The sequence below is a fragment of the Convolutriloba macropyga genome, chromosome 1 (assembly GCF_964194025.1).
Source record: "Convolutriloba macropyga chromosome 1, txConMacr16.3, whole genome shotgun sequence".
Classification (NCBI taxonomy): domain Eukaryota; kingdom Metazoa; phylum Xenacoelomorpha; order Acoela; family Convolutidae; genus Convolutriloba; species Convolutriloba macropyga.
Genome location: NC_134468.1, coordinates 54,415,984 through 54,438,178, shown reverse-complemented (window position 1 = coordinate 54,438,178; position 22,195 = coordinate 54,415,984). Strand labels below are relative to the sequence as shown.

Sequence of the window (22,195 nt, the reverse complement as noted above, 5' to 3'; positions counted from 1 at the left end):
ATCCATTGTGCTCTCACATTTGCATGTTTTCGTCAATCTTTTTTTTGCAAAATTTGTCTGCAAAAACCTAAAACGCTTTAATCGGCAGTTTGCTTTCTACTCAACAAGAATGACAAAACGAGAGATCTGCTTATACAGGCAAACATCCTACCAGCCGATCTAATAACAAAAGATGTCTCTAGTCAAAAATCATTATGACATAGCCGGACCAGAAAAAATGAAAAATTTTTACGGGTATCCGAGTGATATCAAAACATTCGAACAGAACCATTTACATTCGAACACTCGAACAAAATTAGACATAATGTCAAAAGAAAATTTTGAATGTATTCGATTGTTCGTCAATGCGTACAAAAATGGAATAAGTTACCACAATGGCTTCAGCTGGCAAAAAATGTAATTGTTTTTCAGAAAACATTGAATGTCTTCGTGCTCTCACTGCATGAAAAATTCTTGACTAGTAACTAGTAAATCAAAAATGGAAGCATTAGGACTAATTTGTTCTCCCAATATCCAAGCTCAACTAGAGAAAAATTTATTGGGCAATTGATAACTTGAAGATCGACATGGGTTCATTCATGCAAGACTACAATTTTAACTTACCGTTAAATTACATTTTCATCGTTAACTACCGATTTCACTTTCTTAAAATGAATGCTCGGCTTTCAAAATTTTTCATTAGTTCTTATGTTGTACTTATAATCAACAGAGGGTCTACAAAGAATGAATTTGAAATATTGGAAATAATAATGTAGCAGGTTTAATTTACAGAGTAGATTTGGGTATATTTTTAATCAAAAGTTGTTCGCACTTACGACCAAATGAAGTTCATACTACAACTTCACATACAAGATAAGTTTATTTAAGCGCTGTTTGTGTTGCAATTTCTCTTTGCAGTGATTTTACACACATCTTAGAAAAAGGGGTCACCATTTCTGTCCTCCAGTCAGTGTTATTTGTTTCACACTTCTTCCTCTCGATAAGTTGGTCTTCGGTTCTGGATTTCGATGTCTTCGGGTCCCACACTAGCTGGATAGTCAACCCCTCCCCCTCTGCCCCCATTGTAAGATGAGGGACTACCTACCCGTGCATGGCTCTGGCTGGGAATGCTGCTCCCACTTCTAACACTTCCTTGTCTGCTTGCGGGTCTATTTTGTTGTTGTTGGGCGTGTTGTTTCTCTTTCTCCAGAAGGTGCTCTAATTTCTGTGCGTATTCTCTATCCTTTTGCACCATTTCCTTGTACCTCCTATGAAAGAAACACAACATTCGAAATAAATTTGTACCCAGAACCGAACTATCAATCAACTTCCGATAGCTTGCGTAAATTAATCGACACTTTTCGAAAATAAAGGGCGCGAGGCGTTATATTTCTAATTCCTAAAAGTTTTTAATCCCACGCTTCGAGGCAATTTATCCAAAAAAGAGGTTAATTTAGAAAATACTTGTTGGTTGAATGCATGGCCACATCGAAAGACACCTTCACCGTTGGATTAGCCTATAATCCACAGAAAAAGTTCACTGGCCCTTTTCAGAGTCTTTACCAATTTTAGTAGATCAAACTGTCAGAAGTTTTAGAAATTCAAACAGAAGACAAGTTATTCTCAAACCTTTTTCATTACATTCTAATGCAAATGTTGTAGACTTTTGATGATTCCGAATCAATGTTTCAAGAATAGTTTGAAAACACATAGAAAGCCTTCACTAGCTGCGACCCACTAAAGACTTATTATATACGGAGAGACAAACCTATGTTATCTGTCCTATCAGAAACCGTTATTGCAGAACTTTTCAAACAACAAATGAACAAAAAATCAAAATTTTTTAAAAACAATGGAGATAAAAGGAAAGATATGGAGCTGGTAGAAAAAAATAGAAACATCTCCAGTTGATTATGTCACGATTCCGATCAAAGTAGCCATCTCTTTAACTGTCCATTTTTGAGACCAAGAGAAAATTCTCTGTTAGATTAGTTACTGAGCAAGGAATTAAATAGTGTTATTCGATCACTTAACACTAACAAACCACATGGCACTTCAAAAATTCCAGTTTGGGCTCTAAAAGATAGTACGAATTTCCTGATACCACATCTTACAATGCTTTTTAACAAGTGTATTGACCAAAATAAACTTCCATCAAACTTAAAAAGTATTTGCTTTTCCCATTTATAAGAAAACAGAACAAAAAAGTCGTGAAACTTGTAGAGCAAGTTCTGCAACAAGCGCTGTAGCAAGTTCTACAAAGTTTTCAGCCAAATAATTTTTAATCATCAGCCAAATAATTTTTTGAACAAAAACTGTATTTTAGCACCAATGCAAGTTCTTTTCAAGAGATCCTTTCAATACAATACGATCTTCGTTTTTTCACAGTGACTGTACACTCAGAAACTACTAAAAAAATTGACTCATATGCTTTGCTAGATCTATCTAAAGCCTTTGATTCAATCAGACATGAAATACTGTAACAGAAACTGTTTTCATTGTGAAAGCAGCGCTCATCAATTGATACATTCATTTACTCAACAACGACTTGAGACATTTTGATAAATTTGAGTGAAACAGAATCAGACTGGATTGAACTTCACCATGGTGTTCCCCAAGGAATTATCTTTGTACCTTAACTTTCCAACATCTACGTTCACTGATTTGAGCAAGCATATCAATATTCAAAGCAACGTTGCTCAATACGCAAATGATACCCTAGTTAAGCGACCAAAAACTCTAAAAGTTCTGCGGAAACATTAGCCCTCTACTTTTACAGAAATCTGATCACATCAAAAACAAACTTTTTTGTTTTTTGCTTAAAGTCCAGAAATTATTTAACCAGCAGATGTTCTAGAACTCTTTCTGGCAAAAAGTAGACATTGGAAAAAGCATTGAAATACTTAGGAGTTTTTCTTCACAAAACCTAAATTACCAAGAGGAAGCAATAAATGTATTGTGAAAATTGGCGCGTGGAACCGGAGCAGTTTAAGAAATCACGAGCTCTTTTGCTGTTCATACCAGAATTATTAGATTTTCCGATTCATACCAGAAAATTTATGACTGCACTAGTTGTTAGTCATTTACCATTTAGTGCTGTCCAAGTGATTTGACTAAAGCATTCTTAACAATAGAACAGACCAATAAAGTCCTGCTTCAACAGAAAAAAACACATATCTGATGATTTAAATTTACAGTATGAAATACTTCCATTTCAATACCTTTTGAGAATTAAAGAAGCCACTTGGTTGCACAAGATTTGATCGAATAGAGTTCAGGCTCAAAGAAGTGATTCCTAGGCTGCATTATCAAAAAAACACAAGAACAAATTTCCTCCATTTCTTTATCAAATACAAAACACGTTTTCTTAAAAACTGTTTTTTTCACCAGAGCTATAGAATCTTGAAATGACTTCGACAATCTAATCCAATTAGTAACATCAAACCCTGAAAAAAAATCAGGGCCCATTTCTCTACACAAATTCAAACTTCCCATAACCTATGTTATGGGAGCCTATCATGGAGGGAGAGACTTTAAAATCAATTAATATTGATATAATTGATAGGTTTTTCTACAACTAAATGATTTTAGATTTTACCTTTGCCCTACAATCTTACTGGCATGTCTTTCTTTGGAATTTAATAATTTTTTTAAATGATCTTACAGCTCATGTATGCTCGATGTGAAAAATAACAAAATATTCTAACGCTGTTTTTCCTGTGTGTTTTAAGTGTAGTGAAACATGAATGAATTGGTTGTAGAGGATACCTGTTAGTGTTTTTGAAGAATATGATGCCATAGATAATGTGGAATACGACGATGAACAGGACCAGGAACACCATGCATCCGTAATCTATCTTCCTTGCGGTGTCTATGTCCTCTTTGAAGGGAGAGATGCACGCGAACAATATGGTCATCATGCACAAGTACACCATCGCGCCTGCATCACAAATATCTCATTATTGACTATGGATCTTCATCGCTGAATTTCATTTCATCGTTTTTTACTCTTTTAGATTTTAGCAAAAAAACCATTTTTTGATAAAAACTTGCTTGCTTTTTTGATAAAAACATGTGCTTGCTTATTGTGCACTAAAATTGCCGTTTTAAACCAAATTTCCTGCGTACGGTTGAGATAATCGAAATTGCTTAATTTGTTATGATTTATCTACACAAGTTGGATCCAATTGGAAAACGGAAAAGCTGTTCCATTTTAAAAAAAAATACGCTATTCTTACCGTAAAATTTGATAAGATTATCTGTTGATTATGAAATTGTATTTAGTATTTTTCCTTTATATGCGTACAAAAGACGCGTGTTTCACCTAATTTTGAAATAGACATTTATTACGTTGTCATTAAACAGCAATACGAAAAACTAAATAGTTCTAATGCAGCCCTTAACGCGCAATAATTATCAACGCGAAAACGTCGACCTTGACATCTTGTTAAAAAACCTAAGATGGTCTAAAACAATCCGGCCTTCAAAACCCAGTTCATTATTTTCGTAACAGAAAAATCAACAACACTAATATTTTAAATCTCGAATGGTTTCATCTTTGTGAGGTACCAATAGTTCAACGCAAATTCTATAAATCTTAGCTTCTGGTTCAGTCAAAACATATTTCAAATGCCAGTGTTATCAACCAAAAAAATTTTGCTTTAATTCTTCAAAGAAAACAGTCAACAAAAGGACGAAGTTAAGCTCATCAATTATATTTCATCGATTGATCTCTCTTGGTGTTGGGGCTGAGCTTAATAAATAGATAAATTCTTTCAATGTCAAATAAAACAGTAGTTAGAATAGCATGAGAAGCAAAACCTACTGCTACATTCTATCACACCCAAATTGAGTTGTTCAATTTTGTCAACCTACTTATCTAGCAACTACTACTAGTACATGATTATCGAACTGGAAGTGAAACCCAAACTTGAAACACAGTCAGTTTTTTCGAATCAGTTTTTAAGACCTGAGAAATTCATAACTAGTTTGCATCAGATTCTTCAGAATATTCGAGAACTGTTTTGCGCAGTTAAGAGATTTTCTATGACATGAAATCTACACCTGACAAAGTGACTTTGTACAAAATTGTACTCATTTGGTTCACATTCTCATCTACTACTAATCAAAGACGCAATTTTGACATGGAAAACATCAGTTGAAACTCGCTAATTTTGGTTGACTAAATTGACATACAGTGCGTATTGAAGCACAATTCGTGGACGGTAAACTACTTGTTACTGTTAGTTGTTTCTGTAAATTATCTTGGTCATTGTACAACCCAACAACTTTGACTTGTTGGAATGAAAATGAACCTCAATTCTGATAATCTCAATCTTTCCTTCTGAGGAGCAAGGTTCCTCAGTAAGAAAAATTTTGAAGGAAGTGCGACGTTTCTCTGGCGGTAACGAAGCCTTGCTTAGTTTTATCAAGTTTGTTATTGAAAGCTTGAGTGAATACAAACAAAGTGGGTTTTTTGTGTTCGATAGTTTTGTTTATCTGAAAAGAGTCTTGGAACATATTAACACATCCCCGATTAAAAATATTTGCCCCATCTAGCAGCCAGGACAGCTGTTTTGATTTGATTCTCGGGGATTTGGCAATTTCGATTTATAGCTTGAGTTATTAACAGAATTTAAATCAAAATTTGATTGTTTAGCTTGGAACTCTTTAGCGAAGCAAATTGTCGACAAGCAAAACTAAACGATTAGTTATTGGGATTAATGGATTCTCGAGTAGTGCAACAATATTCTACCGTATAGAAGAAAATGCAGTTCACAAAACTTAACTGCAAAAACGTAATATCCAGAGAGATCTGAAACAGCTGAAACAAACGGGGCGGTGTCAAGCTTTTCTTGTTTTTGATATGAGAGCAGCCATTACTTTTACTTGTGATATCATGTTCGATATGATGCACAAGAATAATTTCTCAAGTTCCTTTTAGCATTGCTATGGTGACTTGGTTTCGAACCAAAAGGACTGGCAGACCTCATTTTAGATAAAAAATTAAGTTGACCGAAATTCTGGTTTACAATATTTTTTTTATCAAGAAGGCCTGTCAAAGTTTCCCACTGCTATCCACATCCCTCCTAAGAATAGTTTGTTTTTTCAAATAGCTCACCAAGAATGTAGGCGTCTAGATAGGTCAAGTAAGAGATGACGGGGAGAGTTCCAGCCACTGAGAGTTTGAATGCGACAGCCACGAGCAGGAGAGTCATAGAGGAGGAGATACGGGAGGTGTTCCATCCAGGGTCGAATGCAAAACAGGTCAGGGACAGAATGACAAGTGCGAACATTAGCATCACGTTGTTCACCATGAAGAACCTGAATTTTACAGAAACAGATCTTTTTTGAAGTAGAATTATTTGGGCACTATTGTCGACAGAACTTCGAACGCGAACTAAATGACTAACTGAGAAAGAGTAAAGTTAGATTTCAAGTCTGCTGGCTGTCTAACTGTGTTACTTTTATAAATGTGTGATTTTGTCTCCGACGAGGGAGCAACAAAATTAAGTTTTTAAAATTTTTTTTAGACCTCTGGATTCGAAATTTGATCAACATTTTAACAGACCTATCTTCAGCAAAAACTTTACGATCCTCCTTTATCAAATCATTGAGATGGAAATTCAGCGGAATTTGTTTAATTACATAATGACACTCTTTTAACAACTGTTTTTTTAAAAAGAAAAAACGGTAAAATTACACAACATTGAATTTCTTTTTGAAAAACTTGTTTTTTTTAAAATAAACAACCATTGATTGCAAATAAACATAAAAGACCGCAGCTGACATAAAAGCCATTACTGAGGCTGGCATGCTTGAAACAAGGGATTAGCACCAGCTGTCCTTTGCTCAGGAAATGTTCCAACTTATGAAAAAATCGTTTGTTTCAAAGGTGTACAAGGGAAGTGTATGATGGAAGAGGAGGCAGAATAATTAGTAATAATTTGAAGTCCAAGTGTGGAATAGAACAAAATACTGTTTCAGTTCACAGGTATTGTTAAAAAGAGAAAACATACATTGATCTCCGTGTCCTTAAACACAACACTGCCCAAACGCATAAATTAGAAAATTTAAAGTGTAAGTCTTGTCAGAAACTTCGAACAATCCGAATGCCAAAATGAAAAACTGTTTACTAATAATTTGAAAACGTTCCAGTTGAAAGAACTCTTTGAACGATCAAGGAGACGCACAGCGGAGCATCTCAAATTTTAAGATTGGTTTCCAAACTGTTTTTATAGCTGCGAAGCTGTCAGCTGAGCGTAACTGTATTGCTGTCCTCTTCGTTTTTGTTTTTGGTGCGTCTTCTGACACTTGTTACGTTTTACGTTATTTTACAAAGCAAAGCAAAAACGAGTTGCTTTGATCACGTGCCCATTTTTCTCCTTGTTGTTCCGACCCCACTTGTGGGGGAGGAACTATATACTCAAATGGGTTTTTTTGTTCAGACAATTTTGGCCGATCGATATGTTCATCGTAGAGAAATGTGACTGGTATCATTAAAAAGCTCGTCCAGCGTAAAATTTGAAACCAACAAATTTTTTTTGAATTTTGTTTATTTCAAGGAGTTATCGAGGATTGAAGTTTTGTGTGAACACGTAATATTTGACATGAATTTGTTCACTTTTAGTGTAATTTTTCTTCATATTAAGACATTTTTTTAATAAATATATTGATTCAAAATTACATTTCACGCCACAAATAGAATTAATTCTGAGTTCCTAATAGACGAAAGGCGATAAAAAGACTAGTTCTGGTCTCATAGGGAAGTTTACTATAAAAAAATTAGAATTCTATTTGAGAGCTCTTTTTTTTTTTAGAAAACTTTTCATATTTTTTTGTTTTCTTAAGTCACCTAGAGACTAGTCACTTTTCATACCAAGGTTCCTTAATGAAAAACCTGATTTACAATCTAGTGAAGCTCAATGGACAAAATATTAGTTTTCAAGGAATCGGTCGTGTTTTCTTTGCTCCGACTCTTGAGTTTTCGTAATTTTAAATGAAATTTTGATTTTCTTTTGGAGGTTTTACTACATTTTTAGAGTCCTACTGCATAGACTCGTTGACTATAAGTGCATTGAGTTTTGTATTGAACATTAAGTGAACCTCTCAAGAGCTGTGAGTGGACAGCTAATTGCTGTTAAGTCTTTAAAAATAATTTTTTGAGAATCTTTTTAACATTAACCGATCATAAACTTATTTTCATGACTTTTAAGTCAGCCTCAGTCATGACAGGACCCCCATCTTTACTACTTCAATCAAAATTATTCTGGTTAGCGTTTTTATCTTCTTACTATTTGTTATATGACTTCAAAGCCAAAAGATTTCAAAATTTTCTTAAGTTTTTTTGGAAATTTTCTTATTATTGGCCCCTCTTGAAATCTTATCACATTATCTTAATATTGATATCTCCCATTGGTTTAGAAAAGATGTTCAGTTGATCATGGATAAAGTTTTCAGAGAAAAGTTTATGATTTCAAAGGCTTGGAGACTTTCTTCGCGCAGTTTTCCGCTGTATTTTGGGTTTTTGCCTGTATTTGTTGTCGTTTCTTTAGTCATAAGACTTATTGTAATGTCTTATTGATTACCTATGCATGGAAAATATTCTTGTCCTCCAATTGAGGGAAAACTGAGCGTAATTATTGACTTCCTCCGAATGCTATTGACTTTAATGTCTTTTAAGTCTTTAGAGGTGATTTTTCGGGAAATTATTTAACATTAAATTTTCTTGACCCTTATTTTTGTGAACTGTAAGTCAGCCTCAACAATGACCGGACCCTTCCATTCTACTTCAACCAAAATTAATCTAGTAAGCAATTTATGTTGTAACTATTGGTGTTTTGACTTCGATGCACTTTCTTAAAATTTTTCAAATATTATAATAATTTTTTGATATTTTTTGTAGTAATTTTAGTTCATTTTGAAATCTTCAGACAATTTTCTAATATTGATGGTTGCATTGGCTTATAGCCGGCGTTCAACGGATCATAGGATCATAAATAAAGCATTCAGAGAAAAGCTAATGGTTTAGATGACTTCGACACTTTCTTTTCGCACTTTTCCATTTAATATGTTTTACTCTGCCTGTGTTTGTTGTTGTTTTCATTATCAAATGTTTTTTGTAATGTATTTTTGAGGAATTATGAATAACAAACATCCTCATTGTCTCATCGAGGCATAACTTAGCATATTTATTAGCTTCCGTTGAAAGTTATTGAATCTAATGGCGTTGATACTACGGATTTTCTCAAAAAATGTTGTTGTTTTAAGGTATTTGTTCAGGTTTGTTGATTCAATTGACTCATATAAAAAAAATCCCATTCCTGTTAGAAATTAATTCAAAGATGAAAAAGTCTGAAAAGTCTTTTTTTAATGGCTTCGACAATTTTCTCGCTAATTTTTTTTGAATTTGCGGTGTTAGCCTGTTTCTTTTACTCTTTAGGTAGCTGTAAAATGCTGACGAGTCTCATAAGCCTGTAATTGAGGATTTATTGAATAATTATACCCAAAGCAGTCTGTCTATACTGAATAGTTTTGAGGATAATAATATTATACATTTTTAAGTTTTAATGTATTTTTCAGTTTTTCAGTTTTTGCTGTTTTTATCGTCAAATTGTAACTCTGTCTCATTATTGGAAGGTCTTATACAAATTCCGATAATTTAAAATTTAACAATTTTACTGATATTGTGACGTAACTGATGTTTCGTTTGTTGGACAATATGCGTTTTCATAAAAAGTTATGTGAGTGGTGTATTTGTGATTCTTTTTCTACTGCTTTAGCACAATCGCGTAACCAGAGATTCCAATGATTTTCAATTGGGGCTCAATTGAACCTATTTATTCATTCAGTGTAACTTTAGCTGAATTAGTATAAATAGAAATTGAAATAAAAATGCATAATATTCTGATAAGGCTAATGATTTTAGTGGCTTCACTAAGTTGTGCTTTCGCAATGTTTTTTAATTTGTTCGTAATTTTTTGAGTTTTTCTGCATCTATAGTCCGTTCATATGATTTAACCCAACCAACGACAGGTTATAATGGTTTCACTGTGACTTTTTAGTAATTTTATCAAGAATTATTTTGTTAAAAGCTCACGATTTTTGAGACTTGAAATTATTTGGTTCAAAAAAGGCTAATTGATTTTTGCATTTCCGGTTACCTTGTCTCATTAAAGAAAAATCCCGTCTGCTGTGTAGTTACGAAAAATTAAATTTGTGTAGTTAGGGTTGTGTCTGAAATTTTTGTTTTTTGCTTTTTTGTTTTTGTTGCTTTTTTCTCGTAGTCTTTTCAATGCAGATCTCGTTGTAAGGAGGCATGGTATTATTTAATTCAATTGTTAGTTTGGTTGTGTAACGATTATTTTTTAAAACTCAAACATCTATTTTTGGTTATATCTTTGTCAGAAATGTAAGTCAAAAGACAGTTAAGTCAAAAATGTAGATGAGCGCGGGCCGGAACATCATGTGCGAACGCACATTAACAAGCCTCCTTGTTGGCTTATATTTGCTTAGATGCCATAAAAGGGTCCCTTATAATGACCCCAGCGTAGCCGAAATAAAAACCAATTTTATTCGTTATTGAACAAAAAAAAGAAAATTTGAAATAGACTTTATATGTTGAATCGACATCCTAGTAAACTAAAATATCTATCTGTTTCCATCGCATCATACGACGTTTCACGTTAATCATCAACTATAATTATGAGGTATTCTGGCGTTTGTTATTTGGAAATTCAAAAGTCGACAAAGAAAAATAAAAAACTCGTGCAGCCAAAACATTCTGCTTCACTTCTCATATTACGCATGATTTAGGAATAGCGTGTTAATTAAATGCCGGCAGGAGCATTAAAATTAATTTCAAAAACGCACTTTTGGGAACCGAACTTCGTTCATTTTTCCTTCCCCAAAAAATAATTGATAGCTCAGTAATTTAATCTGTTTCGAAAAAATAAGGCTGTCCAGACACTTTAGTTTTGAGGTAGCGGTTGTCGTTAAACTTCATTTTTCTACTAGAGAAAATTTAGTTACAGTCCAAATGAAAAATTTTTTTTTTCGTTCATCAAAAGCAATTAAAGAAAAGTTTCACCAAATCTGTTTGATATTACAAATCTCAAAATCAATCAACACTCAATGGCACAATTCGAAGCAAGGGTGACCGTTGAAATTTTCACATTGGATTAAAACGGCTATATTCAAAAAAAAACAAAGTTTGCAGTGGTGGACAAGATTCGTACTATTTTTTTGCACATTCTGACACAAAACAAAATTCGTTTCAGACTAGTACTTTAAATTTTTGTAAATAATATCTGCTATTTGCAGAGTTAAATAATAGTACACAACTTCAACATACCAATTTTCTATTTTATTCACAGCATAGTTAAGCACTTGAGCGTAGACACAGCGTGCAAATATCGGAATTATGGAAAATGTTTTAAATATTGAGCCTATCTTTTTCCTTGAGAAATGAACAATAAAAAACAATATGTAGCATAAATTCTCATAGAATTTCTTGTTCGGTTCCTGTCTTCTGTACAACACAGATAAGTGAGTCATGTGTTTATTGTTAACCTGGACCGCCTTGCCACCCTGCACATTGCAATCACGCGCCCAGCAGTATAGCCCTTCTCCACCCGACTGGCCCACCCCTTGCCCCTCTGGTCGTCCTCTGGCACGTGTTGTGTCTCCACATGGTTGAACAGAGTCCACTCCTCCCCATCCCGGAATCGGCTCCCGTCCAGAGTACCCAATCTGACGTCATCAACCATCAGCTGGATTTCGGAGGCCTCGAGTTCACTTGACACACGAACGCTCAAATCTTGGATCTGGAAAATAACAGTCACAGTTAAAGAATGTTTTAAAAAGTCGGTATATCGATTGATTATCTCCACTCCATAGTTGAACGTTAGGACAAACTTCGTGCCATATGTTCACATTTTCCCAAAAAACATCATTAAATTTTTTCCTTATCTCTAAAAACTGACGTGAAGAAATTGAGCCCAGTTCCTCTAACGAGGAAACATTCAGTAATGCTTACTGTCACTCCGCAAAATCGGAAAAATTTCATTCTTTGGGATATTTTGTAATTTTGTGGACAAATTTATTGACTGATGAGAACAACGAGGCTTGGTAATGTAAGACCCGATGAAATGTTCTCCTCTTCTCATTCAGGTATTTTTGCTCAAGGGGAAACTAAAATTCTGAAGCAAAAATTTACAATTTTGTTCATATTATTCAAATGCTAGACAGTTTATGCAAAATTTTCTTGAAAAAAATATTAAATCAAATTCAACCAAATTCTATAAACATTTTTGGGCATTACAGAAGAATTGTTCTTTTGCTTCTGGGATCTTGATAGTTCAACAAGATCAAATGAAGGACATGGGTCCATTCTTTTGTTCGAGTTTTTTGTTGGACACGCACAATAGTTTTTTTGATAGAAAATCTTTGTTCAAAATGAGCCAAATCCAAAAGTCTATTGAAGAGATCGACATGTGTGAAGTAAAATCCAAATGAAACTTTTTTCATTGCAACAAAATTATATAAATCGATGACGTTAGTTGCAGGACCATATTTTGTTCATGCATGATTTATGATTACAGAAGACAGATTTGAAATGGATTAACAGAAAGGTGAACCTGGACAAAAATGTGATTTATTATGGTTTACTACGGGATTCATTTGTCTTGCCTTCTAATTTAGTCAAAAGTTGTTCTGACCAAATTGATTGGGAATCAAACTGGGACAATGATACTTAATGATACTTAATGGTCAATGATACTTAATGAACGGTCAATGATCCTTAATGATACGTTCCGATTGATTTCCATCCATTCGTGCTAGTCTCAATTCTTTTTTCGTACAATAAATTTTCGAGATGACCATGAACGGGCTCTTTTCGCTTTTTTTAAATACCACCTAGTTTCTGCCATTTATTTACCTAATCAATCAGTTTTTTTCTGTCAATATGTAGTCTAAATGTCGCAAGCAGTGTTCAATTCTTGTTACCTCCTGACATATGCGGAAATTCATACATTCCAATTAAGTTATGGGCAAAGTTTAGTTGATAATTAACTGATAATTAACTAATGAATCAATTTTTCCCTGCATTCAAGTTTATCTAAAACTCAAATTCTATGTCACAGTTGTTTCCTTACTTTTAATGAACTTTCATTTATCACGAAATCTTGTTACGTATAATATCTCATATGGTTACCATTTTTGCTGTATTTGCTGTATCAATTTTGTTAATTTTTACACTTAATAATTTGCTATGTACACAGAACAAACTCTTGGACGCAATCCTCTTTTAATTGCAAGCATTTGTTGTGTAAAGTTTAATTATCACTTGTAAAAAACAATCAGGTATAAATAATGTGAGCAGAACGTATAGTTGTAGTTTACGTCAAGTTTTTTGACATTTATGTTTTGAAAAAAGTTATTTTTTAAAGTTTCGCAAAACTAAAGTCTATGGAAATTAGAGTTACAAAAAATTTTGAATGAAACAAAACGAACTAGAGTTTTGAAAAACTAGTATTTGTTGAAGATTATTATGAAATTGTTCAAGAACAGTCTATCAGCACAAACAATACACCGCCATTCCATTTAGCCGGGGTCGTCAAACATCAGAGCAATCTTAGGACACCATTAGGCTGAGACAGAAGTATGACCAACTTAGAAGGAACAGAGAAGAATTGATGCGGTTGTTGAAATGAAATCTTCGTCTTGCTCGAGTTAGATCTGAAGTTGACACATATTTTGAAGAACTCAAATTGCTTGACCATCTGAGTAAAGTGGAATCCAAACATTGTAGAAATGGTTGCTCTGAGGTAACAGAGAAGTGAACTGACTACCGAATTCACCTAACGGATCACAAAACTACATCTTGAAGTTTTCAATTGAAAGGAGCAAGCGAAAACAAAATGGTTTCATTTGGAGAAGCTTCAGTTTCTACCGTTACACAGTGGCTGAAAACGCTCCAAGACAGCAGTTCTGACAGTCAGTAGGCCTGAATAAAACGGCGTAAACTTTGTAAGCACTGGCACTCAAAAAGAGACAAACAACAGTAAGTGAAGTGGGTGAATGCGATAATCGGACAGACTTGAAAGAGAAGAGTAGAAAAGAATTCGAAAAATCCGGAGATTTGAAGAAGGACAGGAGAAGCCAAAAAAAGGCCAACATCAAGTCCAAGAAATGTCAGATGGAGAATTTGAAAGAAAGCAAAGAGAGCAGGAAGAACAGTCAAGACAGGTCAAAAAAAGCTGCATGTTCACTTTATGGCAGCTAAACTGGAAAATTTTTCTGGTGAGATGTCTGATAAGTCCAGAACTTCCACTGAAACAGAGTCAGATGAAGAAGAACCCGGGAAAAACTCAAAAGACCTTCACGACAATTAAGATGAGTTTGCGAGAACCTCAAAGTTCATCTAAAAGAAATTCATCGCCAATCCAGAGAGAGACATTTCACGGGAAATGTTATTCAGGACATTTCACGAAAAATCGACAGCAAAAAATTTGAGGAGAAAATATAAGAAATTCGTATAAGCAGCAAATAAAAACTCAAAGTACAATTTAGGAAGTAGTGACGGACAATTTTCGCCCAATCGAAATGCCTTCTTAGACACTTCATGTCTCGAAAGGAGAAAGTGTTGATATCTTTAGAACAACTACCCTTAGTAGTCAAAAAAATTTGTCAAAACAAAAGTTGCGCGAATTTGATGGCAAATGATTGAATGGTCCTGAATTTGCTATGTTTCCGTCTACTACACTTAGAGGCAGTATTATTCGAGACGAAAAATGAGCAATTTGAATACACTGCTTGATGGCAAAGCAAATCAAGTTGTCAATGGATTGGGTTACTCTGGAGCCATGTACGACCAGGCTCAGAACATTCTGCAAAGAAAGGTTAGTCAGCCTCTTCACATTGTCTCTTCTCAGCTTTCCAAATTTCAGAACTTCCCACGGGTTACATTAAACGACTTGTCATCCTTGATTGAGTTTGCTGGCAGAGTATCAAATCAGTAAGTTGCCGTTGGATACGAAGCGTCGAAACACACACGGCGAAGTTTGGTAAAAAATCCCGACTTTACTAAAATTTTCAAGAGCAGCGAGTCAACCTTCAGTTCAAACAACGATAAAACTTGGAACGAAAGCAAGTGTTCTATCGATGGTTCCTATCAGAGTTTCTGGAATTGCAATAGTTTCAACAACTTGAAAATAAATGAAAGATATAATGCTGATAAAGAAAAGGAAGTTATGTTTTTGCTGCCTTGTTATTGACCATGCGGCAACAGACTGTCCAAGGAAACGGAATTGTGGCCTTGATAGCTGTGAGAAAACCTACAACACATGGCTTTACTAAAAGAAAAGATTGGAAATCGTCAAACTTCCGATTAAAACCAGAAATGATCAACTTGACTAGCCATGTGGAATCTGTAAGAGGATTGGTGCAAATAAAACGTGATAGAATCTTGGGACAAGAAGGCCAATTCGGAGACACTCCCGCCGTTTGTGAGAGACGTGGGTAGATCTACTGAGACGTGGTTAGATGAAGACTTAATGGATAAACTTGGTCAATGCGAAGAATCAGTGTCGTTAAAGGTAACTAGAATCCACGGAACACAAATTACAACATGCAGAGCGGTTCAGGCTGCAATTGAGCCGGCTAACTGAATGCAGGAAAAGCACGCTACTCGAAAGTCACAGTCAAGAGATCCTGAAGATTAGGAAAAATGTTTACAATGTTTGTTATAACAATTTTGGCTACCATTTTTCATGTTCTGTTTTTCACTACACTTGACCCATTCATCAAAATTACACTGCTTTAAAAGATGAAATTTTTAAAAAGAGTTACGCTTTGGTAATCCTTATATTTTCCAGGGTTTTTTTAAAAGTATAATCCATGGCTTAAATGTGAACAATAAAATAAGGGATACGAAAAACAGGTGTAGGAACTTAGTATTTATTCTGTCTGCTATCAATTTTGCGTGATCCTCCACCAAGCATTCGCAATTATTTTTTATTTGACTGGTAAGAATAATTCTTACGTTCCATTTAAAGACCAATGAGTCACGAGACTTTAGAATGCTGCAGAGCATAATTATTCCAGAACTATTTTCATAAATCTGCTTTTGGTTCGAAAAGCAGGTTTCTGCAGCAGGGTTTAATGGTAGTTGGACTGAAATAAAGCGTCTCAAAATGTGAAAACGACAATAAAACTAGTATCTCCTGAAATTAAAATTGTCACCAACTCTTTTTGAGGATTATAAGCCCTATATAATAGGTTCCTGCCAACCCGAGCCGGAAACAGAAGTTAATCTTGCAAGATCTTGCAAGAATCTTGAAGGATTCCTGCAAGAACGTGTTATTTTCTGAAAGATTCCTTTGAAATTGCGGTACAAACAAATTTAAGCATAATTTTAGCTTGAATTGCTCTAAGTATTACTCTTGTTTAATTAATTATTAGTACAAATTTCGCTGAATTCGCCAGAGCAATATTTTAGCTTTCAACTCGGTACGAATTTTTCCGCCCAAAATGATGTAAGAGTGGGGCTGCAATGGGTGGATTTTTTAGGAAATCTTATTGTTTTGGGGACTGTTGTGCGGATTTGGAGTTTTTGTCAACATTTGTCGTTTCACGCTATTTCTGTTCACTTTTAGGGTTATTTAAATGACCCTCAAAGTGAACAGAAATAGCGTGAAACGGCAAATATTGACAAAACTCCAAATCCGCACAACAGTCCCCAAAACAATAAGCAAACGGTTGTCCTTTCATAATATCATTAAAAGACCGACAATAAAAAAATTTTGGGGAAAATTGGCCGTTATTCAGCGGTATTTTAGTGCTATAACCGTTTCTGAGCCTTGATAAAAGTTTGCAAAAACTTCGATTAATGTTCAATGAAAAAATGGTGCAAAAAGGTTATTTCCGGGAAGTTTTCTGTCCTTCTTTCCAAGCATGACTCACATCTCTAGGGAAATTTTTTAGTTCCATGTTTTCGTAGAAGCATCCTTTGAATCTCCATGATAAGGTGTTATGTTCCCTCTTTCTCCCATCCCCATAGTCACTGTAGACCTTCTTGGTCAACCACTTTTTCTCATTTTTTGACTCTTCCAAGTTAGTCACAACTAGCTGAGGATCAAACTCCTCCCCTGGAGCTCCAGACCATCTCGCTTCGATCAACACCTCCGCTTTGAATGTTTGTTCCTTCGTGTTCACATCACCTGCAAAATTGTTCAAAAAATTCCAAGGGCTGAGGTTTCGAGTTTGCATAGGTGCGTAGGAAGAGCATTTATAGGAACCTTTTAAATTAAGAAAGTGATAGAACTAACTAAATATATTTAAAGCTACTTACCCCCCCCCCCCCGATATCCTTGCAAATTTTGAGTAAACGGCTCAAGGCACCTGCTCACATCAAATCACAACGAAGAGTACAAGGGCTATCTATGGCTTGTAACTTTACTTGGCAAAGTTCCAACTCTACAAATTACTAACAATTAGTAATCTATTTGTATTGTTCTGATCTGATTCTGATGAAAATTAGCAGAAGCTAGGCTAGCTGTTATTTCAATTATCAATAAAGAGTGCTTTGTAACTTGCCCGTCATTCGTATCTAAGTTTCTTAATTTAAGTCTTGTCTGAATTGAGAAAAAAAGTTACTGAAGTTGCTCACATTTCTCATGTATTCTCTTTTAATTTAAGTTGTCATTTAAAGCCCTGGATCTCCATTTTTGGTTGTTTTTGTTTTTAAGAAAACATTGTACAGCTGACGAGGTTGGTCATTTGGTTGATAAATTCATGGAACACATTCTGGTTGCTAAACGTTCAGAATAATTTATGTCGGTTGTTATTTTTATGAATTGAGTTTTTTAAATGATTTGCAACCAGTTAGTCTTATGTTGGACAAAAATGACTATTTAAAAACCGAACAGTGCTCAAAAAGCACCCTGAGTTTTGTCATTCAAAAATTTGATCTGTTAATTTTTTGAAAGATGAATTCAATTAGCGGTAATTTAATTAACAAGTAGTCAGAAAACAAAAAAGGGCAAAGTCAGAAAACACGTTTACACGTTTTCAAAACAATTAGATTCAAATTCATGAAAGCAATTAGCTATAATCTGATATCAATCATTGGTTCTATTTAAATTCCATCCAAAATCATTGAATGTCATTATACAGAATGCCATACAACGACAAAAAACAAATACAGGCGAAAATCAAGAAGTCACTTCAGTTTTGCAAGGAAAGGGTGTTGAAGCCTAAAAGATCAAATTCTATTCACTAAAAATGTTGAATATAATCATTTGCGCCTTAATTCAAAACCGTTAAAGTGATATATGGCCATTATTGTTCCATTATTGTTCCATTAATATAATTATGGGACAAGACAGCTAAAGGGAAACTAAAAAATTGGAAAATGTAAAAAAACTAAAAGGAAAATTTATGAAAACGCGTATTATCAATAACAAAAAACAATCAATTTAATACAAAATAATTAATTCTACGATTCAATTTTATTGAAATAAGGCGTCCTATCTCCTTACTGAATTACACTTAAAGACTTCAAAAGAAAGATTGATGTTGGCAATCTCAAAAACCTTTGTTTTGATTTGCAAACAAATTTTCAAAACCGTAAAACATAACAATCGGAAGTTTTCAACTGAGCTAAATAAAAAATTTAACTTTAAACTGCTTAGGAGGCTAATTTTGTATGCCGTTAGCGAGATAAAGTCTAAAGACTACACATTAAAACATAAGACAAGCAGAACTCGAAATTTCGCGATCATTTTTATGCAAACGGTCTTGAAGTCCAAAAACCATATGCTTTTAGCTGAATCTATTATCCAAAGTGCCTGGCTCTTTTATTAATGCAAATTCGACATTTTGATAATTGATCTTGGATTTGAAATCATTCTATATACATAGAACAACTAAAAAAAAAACAAGAAAGGAAAAATTAATAAAAAAAGCGTGTACAGCGCCCCATTAAAATCCAAATATTTCTTGAATTAAAAAACTCCACAACCAGACCAAAACTGATTTTGTTCCAGTTGCTTTTCTATGAAAACAAAAATTGTACCCAATGCTACCCAAAAACTAATTTTGACCAAAAATTCATTATAATAAAATAAACGAAGTATTTTGGATACTCATCGATTTATGTTACCAGAAATGCGCTACGTACCCACTGAAAGCGTTTGTTAATTTCCTAACTAGCTCCCTAGATACCCAATTAGGAATTTGATTAATTAGACTCAGTTATAAAAATACAAAAGAACAACAAATGCTCGAAACCGTCAAGAAATCATTAAAAATTTACAAAATTAATTTGTTGGAGCCATGAAAACCATTAGCTTAACCCATGAAACAAAATTTTGTTGCGCTAGATTGCATTGAATTATCGAGGAACCTCTCATTCAATGCACCTTTAAATGAGAAAAAGCTTTCTGCTAATGGTGATAAAAAGTTGCAAAAAACGTATTTAAGAAAAGAGACCCAAAATGTAATTCGAAACATTTTTCATAGCAAAACTCAACGATGAGACCAAAACTTGCCCTGCTATTGCTGATCGGCTTTTAAAAACGCAGTTTTTTTTCAAATATTTCGTAATAGATTTTCGGCAAGCGATGATCTTAGTATATCAAAAGTGATCTGCATTTTTTTAATAAAAAACGCTTTAATATACCGAAAGACCACAAAAGTGGCATTTCCTGAGTTTTTTCCTAGGAACCGGAGGCACAAATAGCCCAGATCTCAGAAAAGAAAGATCGTTATTGCAGTATTTATTTCTATGGCACTGGTCAAACTGGACAATGTATGCAAAATAGGCATATTTGATGCCCCTTTTAATAAAACAAATGATAAAATTTGAATTTTCCAAAATTTAACTTGAAATTTTAAAATGGGTTCAAACAGTCCACCAACCCTCTTCTATCTTTAAATTTAAAAGTAATGAGACTATTGTAAACAATGTTATCATATTTTGTCAAAAATTGATCAAATTTTTATGCAAAAAATTACGTGATCAGAAGTTAGCGAAAAATGTGAACAAAACAACGGAAGTTAGGCTAGCGTTCACAAATCCTTAAACCGCCGTAACTCCTCGGAAAAATCAAAATTCCAAACATTCTTTTTATTTTGAAATTTTACGCTTGACAAGCTTTCTAATAATACCACTTACAATCATGTACGACGAATATATCGATCGGCGAAAATTGACTGAACAAGAAAGCCCAATTGAGTATACAGTTCCTAAAGTGGGTCGGAACAATAAAACAAAAATAATTAAAAATAAAATGTGTTTGGAAAAAAATTGCGCACAAAGAAGACGATATTGGTCTCAAGCATCACCTAAAATGTTCACAAAAACTTAGTTCTCTTAGCCAAAATTGAATGAAAAACGAGCAGACTAAATGAGCGACTTTGAAATTTGTTGAGGGGATTGAAAATATGGCGAAAGAGAAAGCTTCCGAATTTTTAAGACTCTTTTTTATCTCGAAGGAACAAAAAGATTGAAAATGATTTTCTAGTATCGATTCAGTTTTTTTAGGACTTTAGAATGTAAGCACTTCGCACTTCGAGTGTATTTATCCGCAAGAAGAATCGGTCGGCAAAAATTAACTTGACAAAAACTCAGGCTGGCATTAAGTTCCCCACACCCAATTAATTTTGAAGATTGGAGCAATTATCAAAGTTAAATTTCCATCAATACTTAGCGAGTTAATTGTAATATCATGAATTATTGCCATTTGACATTAAAAAAGCTAGCACAAGAGCCATTTGAAAATCTTTGACATTAAAAAAGCTAGCACAAGATTTCTATTTGTTATAACGACCACTAAGCAAGTGCTCCAACCAATAGCTGACATTGTTTTTGCCTAATTCTAATCGAATAGTTTTTTGCTTTGCCAATTTAGTTTTTAGTTTTCAATGAAGAATTTACTCAGACGAGTTAGATTTACTCACCAATTAGGAGAAAACAAACTCGCACTCGTACTTCCTTGTCGGCCATGAAATAACAGAGGAACGGATTCCCTTCTTATGACACTAAACAACTGGTTCTCTGAACTTGGTGTGGAATAATAAACCCAGATCTACCAAGTCCACAGTTGCCAAGCTCCGTGTCCTCGAGGTTGAATAGGTTTGTAATGAATTGAATTCTTGCCTGCAGCTGTTTTCAATTACTTGGAAGAAACTGAACCAATTAGCAGAATGCTCAATTGGTACGAAGTCTGAATTTTATTATGTAAGTGATGTTCTGGATTGGTCAGTGATTCAAAATTTCATTTTTTCAAACCTATATTGTTTTCTACCTATATATTGATGAGATATTTTGTTTTTATTGAAATATCCGGAGTTAAAACTTTCTGAAAATTATTGACTAATGGTAATGAGTATTAATGCACAAAATAAAGGAAATTAGAGGAAACCCTACAAAACATGATTCAATGTTTGTTCCCATAACAGTTAGTTCTTTGAAGGTGGCCGTGTCTAAAAGTAGAAACTCTCTTCAAACCCCTACCTTAGTAACACCCCCCCCCCCACCCACCCAACGCATATACATATACAAAAACACAAAGATAAACTCAAACTCTTTAAAAACACAATTTGTGTCACCTAAAAAAATTATCATTTGCAATATTTTCCTCAATAATTATTGTCACGCACAATCCTGCTTTTTTCTCAGTGTTCAAATTTTCGGATAATTTTAATTAAAGGTAAACACTTACTATTGGGGTTTTAATTTTATTGCTCAAATATCTTTTTTTCTGAGTCTGTCTGCTAATCAGAGCTATTCCGACTTCCCACAAAATGAGGAACGTGCGACAATATTAAGAACTTTCAAGTGGTGACTCGACTGTTTGATAAAATATGGCCTGCAACCTTCAATCTAGTGAGAAGTCTAACGTTGAACCAGATCTAAGTTAACAACAAAACGTAATTTCAACTTTAGTAACAGAAGTTGTTGTTGATGAAAAGTTTTAGTTTTGGTTTACATCACGAGCAGTTCAACAATTTGGACGTAACTTGTTCTACACATGTATTGTAATAAAAGTTATCGATGCGAAAAACTCACACAAATATGATCACAAAGTAAACGAAGAATCAATGAACAAAACCAAAGTTGACCAAGTTGAAACGAATAAATGGTCGTTGTTGGAAACAATAAAAGACTAGAGTAAGCAAAACTGTAGTTCAAATAAAACAACTATTACAA

At 34.1% G+C, this 22,195-nt stretch overlaps 1 protein-coding gene across 2 annotated transcripts; it reads right to left on the bottom strand.

Annotated features, from left to right (window-relative positions):
• Positions 1–708: 708 nt before the first annotated feature.
• On the bottom strand, positions 709–22,151 carry LOC142340379 (cys-loop ligand-gated ion channel-like). Of its 2 annotated transcripts, none has more exons than XM_075390958.1 (7): positions 21,780–22,151; positions 20,944–21,172; positions 16,945–17,201; positions 11,551–11,804; positions 6,101–6,303; positions 3,748–3,919; positions 709–1,247 (listed from the first exon to the last, which is right to left on the bottom strand). In XM_075390958.1, the coding sequence occupies exons 2-7, from the start codon at positions 20,987–20,989 to the stop codon at positions 962–964; spliced, it is 1,218 nt and encodes a 405-aa protein (XP_075247073.1). In that variant the 5' UTR covers positions 20,990–21,172; positions 21,780–22,151; the 3' UTR covers positions 709–961. The 2 variants fall into 2 exon arrangements, with proteins under 2 accessions (XP_075247073.1, XP_075247081.1); XM_075390966.1 differs by having other exon boundaries at positions 20,944–21,161.
• Positions 22,152–22,195: the final 44 nt, after the last annotated feature.

Excerpts from the sequence above, each read along its gene's own strand:
- LOC142340379 (XM_075390958.1), bottom strand. The coding sequence starts at position 20,989 with ATGGCCGACAAGGAAGTACGAGTGCGAGTTTGTTTTCTCCTAATTG. Across the intron at positions 11,805-16,944 it reads TAAAAAATTTCCCTAGAGAT|ATCCAAGATTTGAGCGTTCG; the intron begins GTGAGTCATGCT and ends GTTATTTTCCAG. Across the intron at positions 6,304-11,550 it reads AGGGTGGCAAGGCGGTCCAG|GTTCTTCATGGTGAACAACG; the intron begins GTTAACAATAAA and ends TGTAAAATTCAG.